The sequence below is a fragment of the Canis aureus genome, chromosome 3 (genome assembly GCF_053574225.1).
Source record: "Canis aureus isolate CA01 chromosome 3, VMU_Caureus_v.1.0, whole genome shotgun sequence".
Lineage (NCBI taxonomy): Eukaryota > Metazoa > Chordata > Mammalia > Carnivora > Canidae > Canis > Canis aureus.
In genome coordinates, this window is record NC_135613.1 from 75993021 (window position 1) to 76014208 (window position 21188).

General features: G+C 51.6%; 1 protein-coding gene across 1 annotated transcript in view; it reads left to right on the top strand.

Annotated features, from left to right (window-relative positions):
- The window catches only part of GRIK4 (glutamate ionotropic receptor kainate type subunit 4), a 382506-nt gene that overhangs the window by 215237 nt on the left and 146081 nt on the right, over positions 1 to 21188 (top strand). Inside the window, 4 exon segments of the mRNA XM_077893889.1 lie at positions 1315 to 1412; positions 5715 to 5880; positions 15769 to 15947; positions 20243 to 20296. Coding sequence (XP_077750015.1) covers positions 1315 to 1412; positions 5715 to 5880; positions 15769 to 15947; positions 20243 to 20296 — 497 coding nt within the window.

A 21188-nucleotide genomic window follows, 5' to 3' on the forward strand; every position in this document is an offset into this window, starting at 1 on the left:
CTCATGCTGCTCCCTTAATCTCAGTTTACTGACCTGGGAAATGGTTCATCCTGACCCTTGATGTGAGTACGAAGAAAATGTGTCCAGAGTCAAGCTTTGAGTTTTGCAGGGAAGATTGCCTTGCAGCATGTCAGGGAACCTCCGTGCATATTCCAAGGGGTAGCTCTTGGGCTCTGATACTACTAGAGTGTGTGTCCTGAGAATTATCTCAAGTTCTCTCTGTCACCTCCTTCCTTCTTCTTCCGTGTTTTAAAATCTGAGATTCTCTCCTCTCTTCTGACCACATAGCCCATCCAGCCACTTGTTCATTCAGTGAATATGAACTGACCACCTAGACAACCCGATGCTGGCCACTGAAGAAGTGAGAGGTGGGGGTTTAGAGAGAAGTAGGGCTCAGCTCCTGCCCTTTTGGGGTTGGAAATCTAGTGGGAGCAGAAAGATATCGAAGCAACAAACTGAAATAGGCACATTTACAAGAGTCTTAGTACAGAGGGACACACCAGGGGCCCTGGAGAAGATTAATTCCACATAGAGGAACCGGGGAAGGTGTAAGGAGGAGGCATTTGAGGTGCTCTTTGACAGGAGAGTGAGTGTACAGAGTAGAGGAAGAAAGGGCCTCTTCTCCACCGGGAAGCCCGACACGCTCCGGGAAGCAGGTGTACCACGCAGGGGTCTAGGTGAACACGAGTGGCGGAGGGTAACTTTGAGACATGAGACCCCCCTCCTTGCCTCTCACTGTCTTTTTCTTCCTCTCATTTCCTTTTTCTTCTTATGTCTCTCTTCCCTTTGGCTTTAGCTCAGTCTGATTTCTCCTCTCTGCCTGCATCATCCCTGCCACCCTTTGTCCCTCTGCTCATCTGCCTTTCTTCCTCCCCTTCCTCTTTATACTTGAGAGGCTAACAGCTTGCACAGCAGGTGACTGTTCCATGAGCTGGGTGCCTAGGCTCCCGACACCCACGCTGCAGGCCTGGCAGGATGGAACCTGCAGGTTTCCACCATGAGCCTCTGTCCTTCAGTGACAGCCAAGACAATTTATACACCCTGTTGGCTGCGGCCGTATGTTGTCATAACCTGGATCATTTCCTCATTTAATACCGTCCATAAACTCCAATAAAACCATCCCGGAGTCCCATAGTCCAGAAGAGGAGAGGCACTGGGTTTGGAAGGGTCGGGGGAGTGGAGGAAGGAGGCGGAGAGGGGAGCGGAAGGTGAGGATCCAGCCAGTGAAGGTTGGACTTGAGCCCAAAACCCAGGCAGGGCACCCCGCCCACATCTCACCTGATGAGGGCCCTGTTTTCTTCCCTGTTGCTGCAGTGTGTCAGATTCTCCCCAAGGGGGTGGTCGCTGTCCTGGGACCCTCCTCCAGCCCGGCCTCCAGCTCCATCATCAGCAACATCTGTGGGGAGAAGGAGGTGAGTGCTCCATCAGGTTGGGGGACCCTGGCAGCCCCTGGATTCTCAAGGTCTGCAAGAGCCCATGTGGGCCTGGTTGGTTGGTGTTGCCAATAACAACAACAACAACATGAAAACAGTGAAAAGAAGTGGTTCTTTGTTGGGCACGTACTTTCCTCCAGGTGGTTTGGTGGAGGAGACACAGAGGAGAGGTTTTGCAACAGGATTTTCAAACTGAGCTCCTCTGGGTCTCCAAGTCCCTCGGGGGACCCATGGAGGGTGGGTGGAGGGGGAGGCTGTGGAGGCTGGTCCCCTCTGGGGACACCCAGAGGACAGAAGTCTGAGCTCCCCAGGAGATGCTTCGCGACTATCTGTTCAGATACCGGGACTCTGGCGGAGAATACCCTTGGGGGCGTGGTGGGGGGGAGGCACTGCTACATTTTATTGCTAAAATAAAGTTTGAAACCTCCATTTTATAAATTCGCTAGAAAAAAGTTCTCTTGAGTTTTCTTCCCCATCCACCAGTTCCAGTGCTTATTTCTTCCATCAGTGAATTCTTCGAGCGCAGGTGTCACCCCGACCCGGAGCCGCTCTGGTTTCACTGTGGAGTTCATTTCTTCTGGCTCCAGTTCCATGGGGATAAAGACAGGCGGGGATGAGTTTCTGAGTAATAGCCTGCTCCCTGTTCCATCAGCTCTCTCCCTCCTCCTCCCCTGGAGAAAATAGGCTCAAAAGTTTATTTGGTGGTTAGCTCGTTGCTGGAATCCTTCCTCGCTTCTCCTAGAATCTGTCTTCCCTTTCACAAAAATCCCTGGGGAACAGCAGCCAAATAACCCCTTGGCCCCTCTCTGGTCTCAAGGGCCTTCTAGCCCACCAGGTCTTTCGAGAACATATGGAGCTTGGTGGTGGGAGGTGCAAGGTCAGGAGCCGGTGGTCAGTCTTGTACCTGTTCTGGGGCCTGGAGGCTCAGCCTTCCAGAAATGTTAGCTTTGGGAAGATCTGATTCTAGAGATAGGACAAAACCCACCACAGGACAGACGCCCCCTCAGCAAGCCACCCCTGTAAAGGCAGCAGAACAGCAGATAGGCTGCTGCCTACCCCATGCCCTCTGAGGGGGTGCCTGCCCCCCCCACCACTACTTTTCTTATGATCGGAGGGCTTGGTGAGTCCCCTGAGGCTTGGGGCAGGATATTTATCTTCCCTGGTTCATGAACCTCTCTCAGAATTGTTTCCTGCACTTTTAAAGTGTCAGACAGCCCTGCCTCCGTCCCATGGGTGCTCTTGCTCCCAACTGCTGGGCCACTGCCCTATAGGCCAAGCCCCCTGAGCCTTTTGCCCCTGGGCCGGGTCTCTGTTGACAGCTCCCCATCCCAGCCCCCTCAGAGGTCGTGAAAGCTGACCCTGGACCCATCCCAGGCCACGAAAAGGAGCTTCTGCTCCTCCTGCATCCCCTCCACCCCCATCTCCCAGGCCTTGGTCCCAGGAAGTTAGAGCTGATATTTAATTCCAGTGTTTCTTGCCACGCTCCAAGTAGCAGCTCGGATCTGTGGCAGGCTGTTATTCCAACCGGCCCTGGGATCTTTACCAAGGGAGGTTGCCAAGACTTCAGCTCCCCATTTCCTCTTTTCTCCCCTCTCTCCCCACCGTCACACTGCCTCACTGTTCCTCACAGCCATCCCCCAGTCCCCACTCCAGTATGGCCTCCTCATGGGGTTCAGTGGCCGTTTGATCTCAGCTAACATGTAACCCTTAACCCTGTTTGGCATTGCAGGCCAGAGGCAGGGACCCCGGTTTACAACCGTCTTCCCCACCCTGCCACCCTGGGCCCCATGCCTTTGAGCAGCCAGCCGGGTCGTGCTGCCCAGGGAACAGCCAGCCCGTTACTCCTCCTTTGTCTGGTCATATCCCTTCCAGAGCAACCTTTCCTCTCCATTCAGATTATGCATTTCTGTTCATATTTTATGAGGCTGAACTGGCTCACACTGATTCGCCTCCACTCCAGGGAAAAGAAATGGAGTTCCCACCAAGGAGTTCATTCCTTTAAATGCTGCTAACATCTCTGTAGCCCTGTGGCCAGCTGCTTTCTGCCTCACCTCTCCTCCCCACGCCCCACACCTCCTCAGTGCCTTGCTGGGATGCGATTGCAAACCAATTATGGATTGATCTTTGTCCTAGAGAGAGAATCAGTGAGATTGGCCTGGGCCATCCCTGCCTGGGCCCATCAGAGAGCAGCTGGATGATGGCAGCCTTCAAGATGGCAGGCGGTGCTGGAGACTTCCCACCCGCTCCACCTCCTGGAGGGGCCCTTCCTCCCCCACTGCCCTGCACAGACAGCTTCAGGAGCTTTCTCAGAAGCCCCTAGATTTGGGGATAAAGAGGGAAGGGGAGGAGAGAAGGCATTGCAGGAACCCTTATGACACGTTAGGTCCTGAGCTATTACGGCCTTCATACACAGGCTCTCATTTTATCCTCCCGGAGATCCACGAAGCACCCATTGTTATCTTCATCCCTAGGAAGTATAGACAGGTTAAGCAGTTGGCCCCAAATCACACAGCAGAACCTGGATGCAAACCCAAGTCTATAACCTATAAAACCCCTTTTCTCCTTCATTTTCCTGCTCTGTCTCTAGGGTCTGTGGATTAAAGGGTGTCTCTAAGGGTTCGTTCTGTTGTGGATGAGTTGGCTGGAGCCATGGAGGCTGGATGGCCACACAGGGAGGGCCTGGGTCAGAGATGCTCAAATGCATCAGCCTGACCACCCTGCCCCTGCCTGGCCTGGGCCTCCATCTTGCCCCTTTGTACCCTGTTTTTCCGTTCAAGGTACACCTGCTATTCTTTTCAGATGGATTGTATGGGGTGCACAATAAAAACTAGGAGGAAAGACCTTTTATGACTCCTTAGATCAACCTCACTCTTCTGAGTCTTCTCTCATAACTCACCAGGCTCTCTCCAGCTCCACATTTTTCAGAGTCTGCTGGAAAATATTGGTTGCCCTCTCTCTGTGGTTCAAGGGCTAATCCCAGTTGAATTCAGAAATTTTCTCCCTAGTTTCTGCTAAATCTTTCCCTTCCCTCCCTCCTTCCTACCCTCCTATCTGCCCCTCTCCAACCTCAGAGGAGCTCTGGTCTCTGGCTGACCTCTCCCAGAATCTTAAAAGGACAAGGTGCAGAATCTTACAGGCACCATCGCAACATCATCCCAGACACTGGGCCAGCCCAGGCAAGGACAATTTCTGCAGTCATTTCTGAATAACCTACTCCAGGAGCCAACAGACTCACCTCCAGGAAGTTCTTCCTGCTGTCTACTCTCAATCTTACTTGCTTTAACATCATTCCAAACCCATGCTCACTGTAGCTTGGGCCCTCCCGTGGCGCACCTGTCCTGAGTGAGGACAAGGCTTGAGGTTTCCGGGGTCCTTCTTCAACAATAGAGGCGCCAAGTAGCCTTCGGCTCTCCTGGCTCCGGGTACCAGGGATGAGGGTAACAAAATAAAATCAAGGTGGATGGCAGCTTACTACGCTTTAATTTTCCCATTACCTACCCAGTAGCCTATGCTGCCAATAGAGCAGCATCACAGCCTGTTACTATCTCTTCCCAGGAGAAGGGAAGGGAAGGCAGGAGGCAGGGGCAGCGCCTCCCAGAAATGTCAGTAATAGATGCGGAAGGAAGCTGACACTGTCCTGATGAAGCCAGAGCAGGTTTTTATTTACCTGGCTCCACTCAGAGGCACTCTGGGTGGCTACTCGGCCTGCAGCGCTCCTGCTGTGTGTGTGTGTGTGTGTGTGTGTGTGTGTGTGTGTGTGTGCAGGAGCCCATCCCAGGAGGTCACATCGGAAGTTTGTTGGGAGCCGGTTTATACACTTGTCGGCTAGGCTGGGCTGACGGGGCTCCTGTCTTAATCCCTGGGGCAGTATTTCTCTCTTTCAGCTGCCTTCTGCTCTGATTTATTAACTACAAATAAAATCTAAGGATTATGCCTCTGAGAGCCTTTTGTCTCACTGCCTAGCAGTGGGCAGTTGCTCTGGGAATAAAGACCTATTGTTTTGCCCCCTCAAGGCCCCAGACCCCAGCTTGTCCAAGGTCCAAAGTACATTAACACAGGTCTCTGGCTCATGGGGTTCTCATCGGGGTGTTCCTATTTTAAGCATTATCCAAGACGTCATCTTGTCTTCTTCCTCGGGCGAGGGTGTCCTGAGTCCTGCAAGCTCCATCTCCCCCCTTGGCAAAGATCTCTTACCTAGAATGTTCCACTGTCCAAAGCCTGGCCTCCTTTTTACTCATTCTGGATGCCCCCTGCTGCCCATGTTTTTGCTCCTCCTCCCAGGTCCCTCATTTCAAAGTGGCCCCAGAGGAGTTTATCAAGTTCCAGTTCCAGCGATTCACAACCCTGAACCTCCACCCCAGCAACACGGACATCAGCGTGGCTGTAGCTGGGATCCTGAACTTCTTCAACTGTACCACCGCCTGCCTCATCTGTGCCAAAGCAGAATGTAAGCTCCACCCCCCGTGGCTCTGCCCCACAGGCCAGGGCGGGGCTTGTGGATTTGTGGACTTGGCCCCTGGCTGGGATGCACCCAGAAGGGGAGGGCCCGTCAGATGCCTGGGGGGTGGGGGGTGGGTGATGACCAGCAGGTCAGGCATTCCCATCTGTCCTTAGCTATTTGCCTCTGTGTGTATGTGTTTAAGATTTTATTCATTTATTCACAAGAGACACAGAGAGAGAAGCAGAGACATAGGCAGAGGGAGAAGCAGGCTCCCTGCAAGGAGCTCGATGTGGGATTCGATCCCAGGACCTGGGATCACGACCTGAGCCCAAGGCAGATGCTCAACCACTGAGCCCCCCAGGCACCCCTCTGTGTGTGTGTGTGTGTGTGTGCGCGCGCGCGCGTGTCTGTGTGTGTGTGATAGAGAGGGAGAGACTGAGCAAGAGAGCAGTCCAGGAACACCCTTTGCCAGGCATGGGCGGAGCAGAGAGAACTGGGTTACAGGGAGACTGGCCAACCTCCAAGGCTTTTTGCATCTGCAAACTCAATTCCCACATTTTTAGCCTCATTGTTAAGGAGCTACAAAAAGAGAGAGAGAGAGGGAAAATGTAAAATTGGATGCATTTTGTACTTGATGGCTTGAAGAGCTTCTTCCCCTGGAGAGCGGGTTTTGCTGATGGAACAAGGTCCAAGGGCAATTCCTGATAAAGCATTTTTTTTTTCGCAAATGCAGGTTTTAGAAATACAGTTTCTCTGACTCTCAGACAATTTGTAACATAAATTCAGTGTTTATGAGATTTAGCTAATTCAAGGCAGCACTATCTAGCAAGTCTGCGCATCTGGATGCTCCCGGTGACAGCTGTGCACCCACATGTGGTCAGGCAGGTGCTGGCTGCCCCTGGCCCCTGGAGCCCCGCGCCCAAACCCCCAGGCACCGCTGTCCCTGTGCCCACAGCTTTAGGTGGGCTGTGCTGGCAGACAGATGTCATCTCCACCAGGGTTCCTGCTTATATGGGTTCTCAGCACTGCTGTGCCTGCCTAAGTCCTTTCTCCCCCCTGGCAGCCCTACAGCATCTGTAAATAAAAGCCCCTCCTCATCAAGGGTCAAAACCACCTTCTTTTTTTTTTTTAAGATTTTATTTATTTATTTGAGAGAAAGCACAGGCAGGGGGAGGGGCAAAGGAAAAGAGAGAAGCAGACTCCCCCCCACCCACCCCCATGAGCTGGGAGCCCGATGCAGGGCTCCATCCCAGGACTCTGGGATCATGACCTGAGCTGAAGGCAGATGCTTAACCAACTGAACCACCCAGGTGCCCCAAAATGCCTCCTTTACCAGACATTTGCCCCTGACTGCCTCCCTGTGATGAGCATTCATTCATTTATTTGCATTAATACAGATTTAAGATTTACTCAGTGCTCCCCAAGAAACAGAGTAACTGAGCCCCAACCACATGTATTTTTTATACAGTTTATTTAATTATTACAACGAGCCGATGGGTTTAGAGGTGTTGAAATTCCTCAAGTCAAAGTTAAACCCTTAATGCAGCTCCTCAGTCTCATTGGCCACCCGAGGACAGCCAATGCTGACACTGAGCATTTCCATCATCAGAGAGTGTTCTACTGGACAGCACTGCTTTAGATGATAAGTGTTTTGTGGCCAAAATAAAAAATAAAAAGGAGAAATGTTTGGATAAACACTTCATCTTGGTTCCCCTTCATGGAGATTCACAGCACACATTTGCACAGATACTAGTTGTCCTGTGGCCAAAACAACTATTTACTTAATCTCTTCCAATAAGTCCCAAAAGGATGCTGATCGAAAAGCCCACAAAATGCTAGTATTTGATAGAACAGAGTTGGGAAACATGGCATTCCAGCAGGTGGTCCTGCCCTGCTTAGCATCCTCGAACCACTGTATGGTGGAACAAAACCAAGGACTCTCCCCCTGGAAATTTCTACCACAAGCCCACTCAGGCAGGACTGAACTGGTGCGCCCCATGCGTACAGCAGGAACGGTAAAGAGACAGAGGACAGGCTGCAAATCTCAGTTGGCAGAGATCCTCCTGCTGCCTTCCTTAGTGCAGGGCCCGATGTCTCACCACCCTGATGGGAAATTCTTTCTTGTGTCTAGCCACAGGGCCTCTGGCTCATAGGGTGAGCCCTGTTCTGTCCGCTTCAGTTCTTCCTGGCAAGGAAGTTGCTCAGCCGTTTGCTGAGCATCTACTGCGTGCTGAGCTCTCTGCCAGATTCTGCTGCTTCCTAGCCCAGGGCCCTTTCCCTTGGAATCATGACATTCTTTGACTTGCCTTGCAGATGGCAAAGCATTTTCACTTACATTTTGCCATTGTATCTCCCTCCTCCCTAGTCATTCTAGAGCCAAGAAAACAGAGTCTTGGAGCTGGTAAGGGGCTTGCTTGCGATCACACAGGTGGTACGTGGCAAACGGAGCCTCTAACTCAGGCCCTTTGACTTGAGATTTCGTCCTCCACGGCCCCTCCTGCCCTCCTGGTCTGTACAAACAACCCCAGAGCCGCAGCTCAAGGCAGCCTCTGCCTGGCACATACGGTGTCCTTTGAAGGACAGAGATGTCTCTGGAGCAGTGTGTCCCCTTGCCCCCTTGAGCAGGGTGCGGGATGGCTGAGCACAGACACGATCCTGAGGAGGATGAGCCTGCCCAAGGGCCATGGGGGCCAGGCCACACAGTCCAGGCGAGACGCCTCAGCCATGCAGCGCTGCCTCTACTTAACTCACCCACTGAGGCTGCCTAGGGACCCGGGCCCCACCTACCAGGGCCCAGGGAAAGAAGGGGGGCAGAAGAGGAGAAGTTCAAGGGCAAAGAGGATTAAAATCTAATCAAAGAACGAAGAAACCAGGGACTGAAGGGAAATGCAGCTCAGAGCTTGGTTGGAGATCCTCTTCCATCTTCCTTATTAATGCAGGGCCCAGAGACACCGTACATTGAATTAGAAACAGGCATCTAATTCTATTTTCCAGCCATCAAAATTAGCCATAACAGAGACCATTCCATAGGGAATCAGACCACTTTTTTTTTTTTCTCTCTCTCTCTTTCCAAAAGTAGAGTTTTAATAAGCAGGTTTTTGGACCAAGCAGAATTGTATTGTGTTTTATGTTATTTTTCTTTAATGGGAAAAGAAATCAGGACATCTGCCAGTGCCTAGTTCTAATGAGGCTGGCGGGTGGGGAGTGGATGCGGTGAGGGTCCAGGCAAGCCGTCCTGGTCGTCACCATGGAGCGGAGGGGCCTCAGCCATTTGGGTGCTTCCGAGGAGAGTCAGGCTTCCCCACCTGGTGCACTTGAACTTGCTCTGTGCCCCTTTGGTGAGATCACCCAGCCTTGCCACGAGCTTACCTTCTGAGACTCTCAGCATGCACCCAGAGCCTTCGATTCCTAAGGTCACAGGTATAACACACTGTCTGTTTTCCTGGTATCTTTGTGCAAACTCAAATCCTATTTTTTTTTTTTTTTATGTTTGCTCTGGTATTTCTTTCCAAGTATGTCAATGTCCTTTCTATGGCTATGTGTCCTTCTGCCACCTGTTTACTACCTGTGTGACCTTGGGAAGGTAACTTAGGTACTCTCCAGCTTCTGGAGGTCCTGTCTATGGAGTGGGGACGATGATACCTCCCTTACAGGATGGCCGAGGGGATTAAATAGGACAAGATATACAAAGAGTATAACACAGTGACCTCGGAAACACGAGCTGCATGTGAGTTTTTCTTTCCTTCCTTCCTTGGATCCCTTTCAAAAAATGTGAGGTCAGGACCTGGAGCAGAGTGACCAGAGCTTAGCTCTGCCCTTCTGCTATCCCTGTGTTTGCTAAACTCTGTCCAGGTTGTTGGAGAGGAGCAGACTCTGAGCCTGGGGAGGAAGCGTAGCTGGAGAGAAGTGCAGAATGGTGCAGTAAAAAGAGAACTGTTTTGGAGTCAAACCAAGATGCTCCACCACTCGTGAGCTGTGTGATGTCAAGCAGATCACTGTACCTCTCTGAGCCTTAGTACCTGCCTGAGTAAAGTGAGAATAATAGTGCTTTTCAGGGCACTTGGGTGGAAGGTATCTGGGCCCAGGACATAATAAACATTTACTCACTTTATCCTGCGAGCCTGGTTGTGGCAGCAGGGGGTGGAGAATGGGAGACTAGGGGTGACACTCAGGGTCCCTTGTGAAGATAGTGGGACACTAGTGGACCTTCCCCACACCAGCCCCAGGAGGCACTCGCTGTGGGAGGCCTCATGCTCCTAGTGATACAAAATTAACCATTTATTAAGCCCTTGCTATGTGCCTGAGACTTTCTGCTACGGCTTTTGAAATTGTCCCATTTAAACCTCACGATAACCGTCTAAGATGGACCCCACAAACATTGCTATTATATGCACGAGGAAAAGAGAGATTAAGTCTATTTTCAACACACACACGGTTCTTATTACCCCCTCTCCCTGCTTCTCTGAACACTGTGGAAAAGACAGAAGGGGGGGGGGGGACCATTTTTTTCCTATTTCATGGCTGGGTTGACGCCTTGCCACGCCAACTCAAGTAGGAATCAGAGGCGGGAGGTCGGAATCCGGAAACCTGGTTTGGGTCTTGGCCCGTCCTGGGTTTTCTAGCTCTGTGACCTGTCACTGCCCCCTCGCACCCAGGAGCACCTGCGCTCCCAGAGCCCTGTGGGGTTAAATCAAGTGTGAGTGAAGGAGCCGAGGAGACACTGAAGCCTGCTCAGGGCAGTCACTAGCTGAGCCCACGCTGGACACACGCCCCGAAGTTAGGCAGCAGGAGTGCAGAGACCAGGTTCTCACGACGCCCACCTTTGCTGCCAGAGAAGAGGGCAAGCTGCAGGGCCACGCAAGGCACAGCACAGTCCTCCTGTGCGCAGGAAGCCTCACCTCCTTCTCCATCCCCTCTCTGTCTCCTCCTCTGTCTCCTGTGTCCTGGTCTCCCCTGCCTGTTCCCGGGGCCAAGCCCAGCTGTGGAATGAGACAGAACCAAAAAGCAGGTGCCGTGCATCATTCAAACACTTGAACTTGCTCTGTGCCCCTTCCCCACTGGCGACCTCCTGGACTCTCGTTCCCGTCTCCCCATCAGAATGTGCTCCATGGAGAAGGTCTGAAACCCACACACCCTGAGGCATGTGGCCTGGCAAAGGGAAGGGAAACGAAGCCTTACCAAGTGTAGGGCAGTGTGGGCACAGTGGGAACCGTGTTATCTCCCTAAATCCTCCCCACAGTCCCCTGAGGTCAGTGTTACATCCCTGCCTCCTGCAAGATTTAAAACTGCTGTCCCTCCTGGGAGGACTAGCATCTTCCAGAGCCAGCGCCTGCAGCCAAGGGAATCAGCCAGTGGAGAGGGACGGATGCCAGTTGAAATGGGTGTTTATTCTTATTTTTTGATACAAGGGCCCTCTGTGTCCCCTGCAGACCCATCACTTAGGTATTTGTGTCCTTGTCCTATGGCCTTGACCAAACCCGGCCGTGCCTTTCACAGCTTCTCCATCCTCCTCCCACCCTGTCTGGCCTCCTGCCTCCCTCCTGCTTCCCAGAACAGCCGGCCTGCTGAGGCTTTCATCGATCTACCCCGTAGCATCCTGAGCGAAACTAATAGGTTCCCCAGGTCCCTCTCAGCCTTGGACTTGGCAGGCAGACCTGCTGCTGGGCCACAGGCCCCCATAGGAGAGAAGGGCTGGGATGGAGGTGGAGGGGAAGCCAAGAAGAGAGCAGCTTTTAACCCCTCTGGGGGCAGCTGCCTTCCATAAATCCCTTAGTTCCATTAAACAGGTAGAGTTGAGGAGAATGACATTTGGAAAATTCTACACTGCACGCAAAAACTCCTAATGTTCTTAATGTCACTAAACTGCACGTTCCCTTCCAGATTCCTTCCGCTGCCTAACAAAATAAAAGGTTCCCTTTCTGATTCATAGAACTAGAGAATCCCTGGGCTGGAAAAACATCAATGTTCTTCGAGTCCGACTTACCATCCACTGGCTTAATTCACTTGCTGACAGTTGGCAAGAGGGGCTTCAATCTTTCCTTAACTACCTCCAGCGACAGGGAACTCACTACCACTGCGTCTTTAGACTCCTTGAACAGAGCTAAGTGTCTTTTGACCTCCATCCACTCTTTGTTCTGGAGCGTAGTCCTTGAGGCTGCCAAGAGCAAATCTGGTTCATGATGGTCCTTCCCACTCTTCCTCAAGCCAGGCACCCCCTTCCTTCAGCTGCTCCTCAAGTGACATGGGGTCCGTTCCCCACCTGGCACTGCGACTCCCCTGCTCCGCTAGGATGTGGACTCTCACTCTTCCCCCCTCTGTGGCCTCAGTCTCTAGTTCAGCCCCCTGGCAAGCGCGGTGCTCCCTGCCTCACACTGGGCATGTGCAGGAGAGTTCCAAGTGGGAATTCCTACCCAAGCCCGTGAAATACTTAGTGTTTGTATATATCCTCTACTATATATATGCATGCGTATATGCTAGCAAGTATTTTACATTGGTTTAAAACCAAGGACTATATTTTGTGGATTGGATAATAAATCCGGTAAGAGAAGGAGCTGGGTGAAGGACAGTTAGGATGTGAGTGGGTGAGGAGGGGGTGAATGGAAATCAGATTGGTGAAGCATCTTCTAGGGAACAGGCACTGTCCTGCTTACTTGACATCCTCTAACTAACCCTGCAAGGTAGCAGTTGTCCTTACTTGACAGGTAAGGACACTGAGGGGCAGAAGGGTGAAGGGAGTCGCCTGCACCAGCCAATCCTAGCAGCACTGGAGCTAGACTCACCTGCCACCCTGTGCTCTGTTTGCTGCTCCAGGTGCGGTCCAGGCTGGGAAAGGAGTGGGTGATGGGAGATCCTGGGTGGGATGCAGAGAAAGTGATAGGAGATCCTGGGTGGGATGCAGACCTCACCCCACCCCCAAAGACCTGCTGCCCTCACTGTCCCCATCCTACCTCTCAGCACACACATGATAGTGTGCTGATGGGATGGGGATGCTACTTCCTTGGTTAAAGGGCAGCAGAGCACCCCATGGGGCTGTCGGGTGGGGGCACGCTGGGCATTGATTGGAGCAGGCTCCCCAGTTTATCTGCCATCCGGGGGGCTCTTCCGGACAGTTTTAAAGGGATGAACAGTCCCTAGGCTGCCTTGGCCAGGCATCTCCATGCTGTGCCTAATCCTGCTGTCCTCCAAGCTTCTCTGTCGCATCCCACTGAACTTCACTGCCCCTCGGAAGGATCCCAGGGGATTTGGCCTCCTTCCCAGCCAGGCTCTAGAGACTTTCCCTGCTACATTCCAGGACCCGTGGCGTTGTCCTCGGCCATCCCTCCAGCCGCAGTGCTCCCTCCCACGTAGCATGCCCGGGCGGATCTTTTCTTGAGCCAAAGAGATGGCCAGCACTCCAGGAACACCAGCTCTGTGGCCTCCCGTGACCATCTTAAGTGTCTTTGGGGTCATGTACTCAGACTTTTGTGCGAGTCGGATTTTGCTTTTCACGTCATCTCTGAGGAAGACATCATGAATATTCTCTCCATTTCACATATAGATATAAATGAGGCTGGCCCCATAGAAAACCAGATGAATCAGACTCTCAAACAAAGTATGGGTATGATTTGAACTTTGTCATAGACTCAGTTGCAAGACCCTGCACTGAGCTCCCAGCTGGCAGGGTCTGAATCTGATCCACCTTCTCTGCTGACGTCTTGGCGGCCCCATGCCTGGCACTGAGGGCACACACGGTGTGGGTTGGACAGCCTTGTGCTTTCGTCCCTTTTTGTCTGCCTCAGTGAGCCACCTCTACCCCTGAGCTGTTGCGGGGATGAGTAAATGCAGGAGAAGGAGCACTGAAACCAGACTTTCCCGTTCCCAGCATGCTTCCACACCATGTCCCTGTGCGCTCTCAACTGTCATACCCATTTTACAGATGAAGAACAGAGCCTCAGAGAGGTCAGATGACTTCTCAAGGTGATACAGCTGGTGAGGGCGGACGCTGAGCTTGAATCCCAATCTTATGCAAGTCAGGGTTGGCAGGAAATGCCCCAGCAGCATCAGGACCTCTCCCGATGTGTGGTGAGGGGCTACAGGGGGCGCAGACAGCAGGGAGGTGGAGGGCGAGATTTACAAGTCCCCTTCAAGGCCCTGTGGGGGAAGGAAGAGAGACCAGCCGGTTCTGAAGCCTCTGGAGTGACAGCCCCTTGCAGGGCTTTCCCTTGCCCCTTGTAGCCCCCAGCACCCCAGACTGCCCTCTGGGGACCCATGACCAACTGGAGCCTGGGTGTTGGCACCAGCTTCCCAGGACTGTTTGCATCATGCCAGGCCCTGGGCCCCACCCTGCTACCTTCTCCTTATTAGAAAACACACCCAGCATGGGCATTCCTCCCAAGTCCAGAGATGCGTGCCCCAGGCGGTACACCTGCTACCCTTGCTGGCTGTGTCCTGAGAGGCATCTGGTCTCTGGAGATGGGAAAGGGGGAACCCTGGCCCCTGCCACACCCCTGTGTGACTAGGCAAGTCTTGGCATCTCTGTGAATCAAGGGAGGTGGCCAGGGTGGCTGTGCCCTTCAGAACCCTCTCTCTCACCTTTTGATCCTGAGGGTCAGGGAGGTGAGGAAGCTGCACAGGGAGGAGTCTGGGGTCACTTTCAGGACATCCCTGCAGTCACTGTCCTGTGGTTGGAGCAGAAACTGGAGCATGGGGGCCTCTGGTGAGAAAACCAACCCCTGCCTTGCCGTCCAACGTGTGGAGCCATGTCTGGGAGCTACTCCTCTCGTCTTGCCTCGTGTTCCCCTCTGTGTGTAGGTTTAAGATGCCTTGTAGGATTGCTGTGAGGACTTAGACAAGCCATGTGGAATATTTAGCTCATTATCTGGAACACAATAAGGATTCAATAAATATAACTCTTGTCGTTATTTTTAGGAGCAAATGCCTGTACTTCTCTTTCCACTAGAGCTGAGACCACCATCTTCCCAGGAGAGCCCCCCCACACACACACCCCTGACCCCCCCCCCCCCCCCCACACCTTCTTGCTGGCCTGCCTTCACGAAGCTGAATTAAGATGCTTGTGTCTCAGCGATGTCATTCTGGAAACCCTCCTCCTACCCCCTGCTCCTAGACAGCAGATAGCTGGCGGGAGGAGGGGAGGCCTTGGCTCACAATCCCACATTTTCATTTTGTTCTAGGCCCATATTGTTGCCCGTTGGAGTGGAGTTCAAAGCCTGTCCTCTTATAATCATAATGATACCTTGACTTAATGCAGCCACGGTGCTCTGAGGAGTTCAAAGGGTTTTTGTTAGACCTGTTTCCTGGGCTTGTGATCTTGAGACGACTGCACCCCCCAGCATCTACAGTGAAAACAAAGGCCGGGCTTTGGTACCCCTAGATGGGACATTTCTGGGCCTTTACAATGGACAAGGCCTGGGCCTGAGCCCTTCACATCTTACCTTATTTAATCCTCAACATGGTCCTGTGAGCTGGCTGCTGTTATTCTCATTTCTTACAGGAGAGAACTGCAGCCAAGAGCCCCGACCACATGAGGAGGTCACTTGGTGCATAAGTGGCCAAATTAGGGGGGAAAACTAGGCCTGCTGGTCTCTAAACCTGGGTCCTGGCCGCTGGGTGGTGCTGCTCCTGAGGGCTGGCGTGGGGGTGGGGGTCCTCAATGGACCTCAATCTCTCTTTAAAAGAACATTCCCTAGGGAGCTGGGGGAAAGCCATGGGGGCTGAGGCATATTCTTTGTCCTTGAGATGGGAATACCCACGTCCCCAGAGGTTGAGAACATTGCTCAGTTAAGGGGGCTGCTGCTTCGCACCAGCAGTGGGCCACACCCATGGCCCTGCCTCTGGCCCTGTGTCTCCCAGGACAGCACGTGGACCCTCAGGGGCTTCATCCTCTCTCTCCTCCAGGCCTTTTAAACCTGGAGAAGCTGCTCCGGCAATTCCTTATCTCCAAGGACACGCTCTCGGTCCGGATGCTGGATGACACCCGGGACCCCACCCCACTCCTCAAGGAGATCCGGGACGACAAGACAGCCACCATCATCATCCATGCCAACGCCTCCATGTCCCACACCATCCTCCTGAAGGTGGGAGCCGGGCTGGGGCGGGCGTGGTGGGCACAGAGCATCCTCCTCCTCCTCCTCCTCCTCCTCCTCCCTCCCCCTGAGCTGGTAGGCTGCTCCCTCCTTGCCTTGGGTGTCGCCAAAAAGAAAGGCAAGAAGAGGGTGATGCTGTAAGAGTGTTAACTCCTGGTTGCAGCTGACCCTCCCTGCCTGTGGGTCTGTGGGTTCCCGGGAGGGGCCGAGGCACTTGGTGGCCTTGGGGCAGAGGCTGTGTGCCAAGTGGTATACAAGTATTTCCATATTTTGACAATGCGTGTCGCTGAGCATCTGCCCTCTGTGTGAGCCCCGAACGGTTTACAAAATGCTACCATGTGACTTCCCAGCCTGATCCCCTCAGTGACCCAATGGGGCAGGTACCCCCATCTTCCCTGGACGGGTGAAGAAACCGAGACTCTAGGAGATGAATGGCTTTGCCCAAGGTTGCACCGTGGAGGAGCACAGCTGAGCAGATACCTGTTGTGCCTGACAGCCAATCAGCACTTTCTTCTACCCCCAGAATGCAAGGGGCAGGGTGGCAGTGTCTAAATCAGAGTGGACAGTGATGGAAACTGGAACTCTGTGAGGGAGAGTTCTCTCCCATCTGACAACGAGAGAGACCAGGACAAAAGTCAAGTCCAAGGGAGGGTGTGGGGGGGGCAGGGTTGTGGGGGCTCCATGCTCTGGAGAAACAGCTGGAAACAGCTGGGTAGCCTTGGAGTCCCCGGGCACCAGCTCCTGGGCTGGTGGCTGGGCTAGGCATCAACCCCAGAAAGGTGGGCCCCACTTGCAGGCTGCTGCAAGGCTCCCAGCAGCTCCCCCGGCCCCTCCAGGCACAGGGGCCTCCTCTAATGCCACTCTAATTGCACATTTAAACGTAACCTGCCATCTTCCACTGGGGGAGCGAGGCTCCTCGTTAACCTCTGCCAAGCTGTGAGGAGCCCAGCAGACACTCGATGATTGTCTCTTCCTCCTCCTCCCCCTCCCCATCCAAACCTCCCCCTCCCCAGCTAGTTTTTGTCTCCGAGTTAATAAGAGATTTGAATGAGTTCTCTGAGTACCGAGGGCTGTCCCTTCAGTCCGTTGCTATAGTGACTCTCCACAGCTCCAAACCCACGTCTGTCTGGGTGCATACACTCAACACACACACACACACACACACGCACATACACGCACACTCCAATGGAAATTTTCTCTCTTTTTCTTTTCTCGTGTCTGGGCCTATGATCAGTGAAGTCATCAAAGATGGAAAAGATCCTCTAAGTTTCAGGGCCTCAGAGAGACAGGCTGAGGAGACCTCGGGGAAGATGAAGGGCACGAATAAGATAATTGTCCCCCCAGGGCCCCTTACAGAGGGTAGACAGGATGCACAGTGCCCTCTGCAGTGGCCAGAGCCTGCCTGAACAACCGCCCCCCCACCGGGCCGATGGAAGCCTTTTGGGGGCAGCCCTTATAATAATAATATAAGACCCTCAGGAATATTTCATGACTCCCAGCATATGTGGTTGGGCTCTTTTTAAAAAAAATGTCTATTGTTAAAATTTTGGAAAGTACAGAAAAGTACATAGAAGAAAATAAAAAATTGTTATAGCTTTTTCTTTTTCTCTTATAAACCTTTAGTTTGGGACATGATGGAAAAATCTTACAGGTGCACATGGAAAAGAAAGACATTCCATCACCCAGAGACAGCCACTGTGAAATTTTGATGTCTATCCTTTCTGCCTTTATAGACACATTTGTTTCTTTTCAAAATTATCATCAGCCTGCACATACTCTTCTGTAACATACTTTTTTCCCACTTGATTATATGCCCCACATTTTGCTTATGTCATTACATATTTGTCTACAAATACTTTAATGGCTACATCATTTCTTATCATATGGATGTACCATAATTTATTTAACCATCCCTTTATTGTTGGAGATACAGGTTGTTTTCAATCTTTTGCTATAATAAACAATGCGAGATGCACATCTTTTGTACATAAATCTTTATGCACATTCATGAATATTTTCTTAGCATAAATTTCCAGAAGTGAAATTACTCAGTTAAAGATATGCATGCTTTTAAGGATTTTGATATGATTTGCCAGATTGCCTTTTTAAAAGGCCATAACAATTTATACTCTCACCAGCAGCATATAGGTGTCTTATAGTACCCTTGCCAATACTGGGTATTTTCATTAAAAACACTTAAAAAAAATGGCTGTGCTTTTGAAGAAAATGCTCCCTGCAATGATGATTATTAGCAAGTGGTTCTGCTTGGTGGCCAGTAGTAGGCTTTCCTGAAACCACCCATTGGCCTCAGCCCTTGTGACCTTGGCACCAAGCCCATGACTACCCAGTGGGACTTCAGAAACTGGCTCCCTTTGTTCCCATTTGACTCCCTAGTGTCCCCAGCAGGCAGGCTCTGCATGGGGCTTGGACTCAGGCTGCAGGCTCATCCTCGCTAGGGGTTATAGCACAGCCTTGGGGGCACCCCAGAGAGGATGGACTCCATGTGGGAAGCAGTGTGAGCAGAGAGCACACCAGGAGCTTCCAGGAGCCTTGCTGTGCCCCCGTGAGCCTGACCCTGGAGCTTGGCGGCACTCTGCTGTCTCTTGATTTCAGAAGGATTTGCAGAGTAATCCCCTACTTTATTGAGCAGCTGTTCCAGCAACAAACTTTGTGTTTACCCAGAATTCGGGTCTTAAAAACCAAGGATCTCTTGTCTTTTATCTTTGGGCAGCAGATCTCACAGATGGGTTTTAACCATCTGACGGTGCCTTCTCCCCATCCCCCGGCCCCAGCTCATCCCTGTAACCAGGTCACCGGGGCTCCCTCCTGTCTAGGCAGTGGTGACAGACGATGGCATTTTTAGATGGACAGTGTTGAGTGTGCAGAGATGAGAGGAGGTCAGCAGCAGGCTGTACCGGCCCCTTGGAGGTGAAGGAGGAAATGTAGTTTTGCTTAGAGGAAAAAGAGAAGCCTCGGGCCCCATGTGACCCCCACATCATCTTGCCCCAGGCCTGGAGCCCTTCTGTACTTCATTTTCTATTGGAATGCTGGTGATAGAAGTACCCCAGGCTACTCTCACAGGAGCCCTGTAAGGGTTCCTGCAAAAACGCTTACAAAGTTATTAGAGTTCCTGGAGACATAAATGCTTTGTAAGAGGGAAATGTAATCACCCCTGGTCTTGTTTTCCCCTCATGCACCCCAACAGGCAGGACGAAAGCGGTTTCCCAGTGGCCCTGGGGCTGCAGGATACATGATGAAAATCTGCCTGTCAGAAGGCATGAGGGCCCTGGGGAGAGCTGGGCTCATTATTTACCTGATCTCCTTGTCGGCCTCTGTAGCACCTGTCACACTCAAAGTCGGGCACACTGACAGGGGAGGTTGGTGAGGGGTGTCTGTGATGGCTACAAAGATCAGACGAAAAGGAGGCTGTTCTGAAGTCGAGCCTCCCAACTGTGGGACGAGGACACGCGGGTGTGCTGTGATCAAGGGTGAAGCATGTCACAAGCAACTTGTTCCTTACCACTAATGAAAGACCAAAGTTTGCAAATGATTCACTTGTTTCCTACATCACTGCAGACTCAAAGACTCTTAGGAGTCTCACGCACTCGCCTTTGACAGGAGTTGGATTAATTTGGGAATTACCTACAACTGCAGACTCTCCCGTCTCTGCCTCGGCCCCTAAGAGGGTTGTCGGTACTTGCATCGATATCACGGTCCTCTGGGAGAGGATAGTTTGAAAGGACTGAAATTAGGCTGCTTGGCTTTAATTTCATCTTTTCCCACTTTCGAGACATGTGATCTTGTGCAAGTTACAGAGCCTGTTGGTGTTTCAAGATTCATCAGCTGTTAGATGGGGGGTGGAAGAGGAATGATGGTACCTCCATCACCAACTTAACCCAAGCGAAAGACTTTCTAGTGCCTGGTCCATACTAAATAATGGGTACATGGTAGCCACTATTATTGCTAATAGTTTGGGAGATAATTATTTTAGTCTTTTTTATTATTTGCTTCATTTCCCTTAAAGTCATTTTGGCTTCCATGATATCTGGTTATATCCATGAGAATGTGTCGTACATGAGAACATCAGCATCTATGAATGTCACTGCAGGGCTGGAGAGCAGGGTGGCGGTGGAGACACCCTTCTCTTCTCCATCCTTCAAGTCAAGGGCAGCGTGAGGACCAAAGGGTAGTGGGCCAGACACATGGCAGACCCTTGGAGCCCTCATGCTCTTTCACTTCCTGTGGCTTTCTGTTTTCTGTCTAATCTCCTTCTCTTCTGTTTGCAGGCAGCTGAACTAGGGATGGTGTCGGCCTATTACACATACATCTTCACTAATCTGGTAAGACATTTTCACAGCTCACCTCCTTGGCATAGAGTATCAATAACTAGGGTCAGTGGAGTGTGACCAAGTGAAGCTCTGGAGATGGGGGATGGGGAAAAACAAAGCAAAGGAACAGAAACCAACCAGAGAGGTGGGGCATTCTAGAAACATGAAAGTCCAGGAGTGACTGGGATTCTCATCTCAACAACTCTTAGCCTTGGGAGGATGGGAATCTGGGGAGTCGAATGCCTCTATCAAATGATGCCACCTCCTAACAGTGGTTCTGATGGATGTATTTCCTCTATATGTCCAGTTACTAGCCTGCAGTCCAGTCACTGCATTGCCAGACCCTTATGGTAACTCAGAAGTAGGACAGCTAGGGCACAAAGTACATGCGTCATACGGTATTAGAACTGGATGCATTTACAGAGGCTGTCTTGGCCAAATCCCCTTATTTTGCTGATAAGAAAATAGATCTGTAGAAATTTGATTGAGTCAGGTTGAAACACTGGCTTTGCCACATGCAACCAACCATGTGCCCTTCAACAAGCACTGAGCCTTGGTTTCCTTATCTGTAAAATGGGGATGAGAGCACATATGCCATAGAGTTGCTGTCATTTTGAAGTGGCATAGTTTAATCTACATGGAAACATTTTGAAGCTATAAAATATTAAGAGATATGAATGGTTCTTGTGAAGGATACACACTCAGAGACTAGAAAGAACCTCAGAGAACTGGTTTTTCTAAAAAAAAAAATTATAACTTTCACTTGAAATGATTATAGGTTCATAGGAGGAGTTGCAGAGAGAGTACAGAGTGGTACCATGTATCTTTAACCAGTTTCCTCCAGGAGTTGCATCTTACATAATGGCCATATGGTTTCAAAACCAGGACATCAAAACGTCCTATG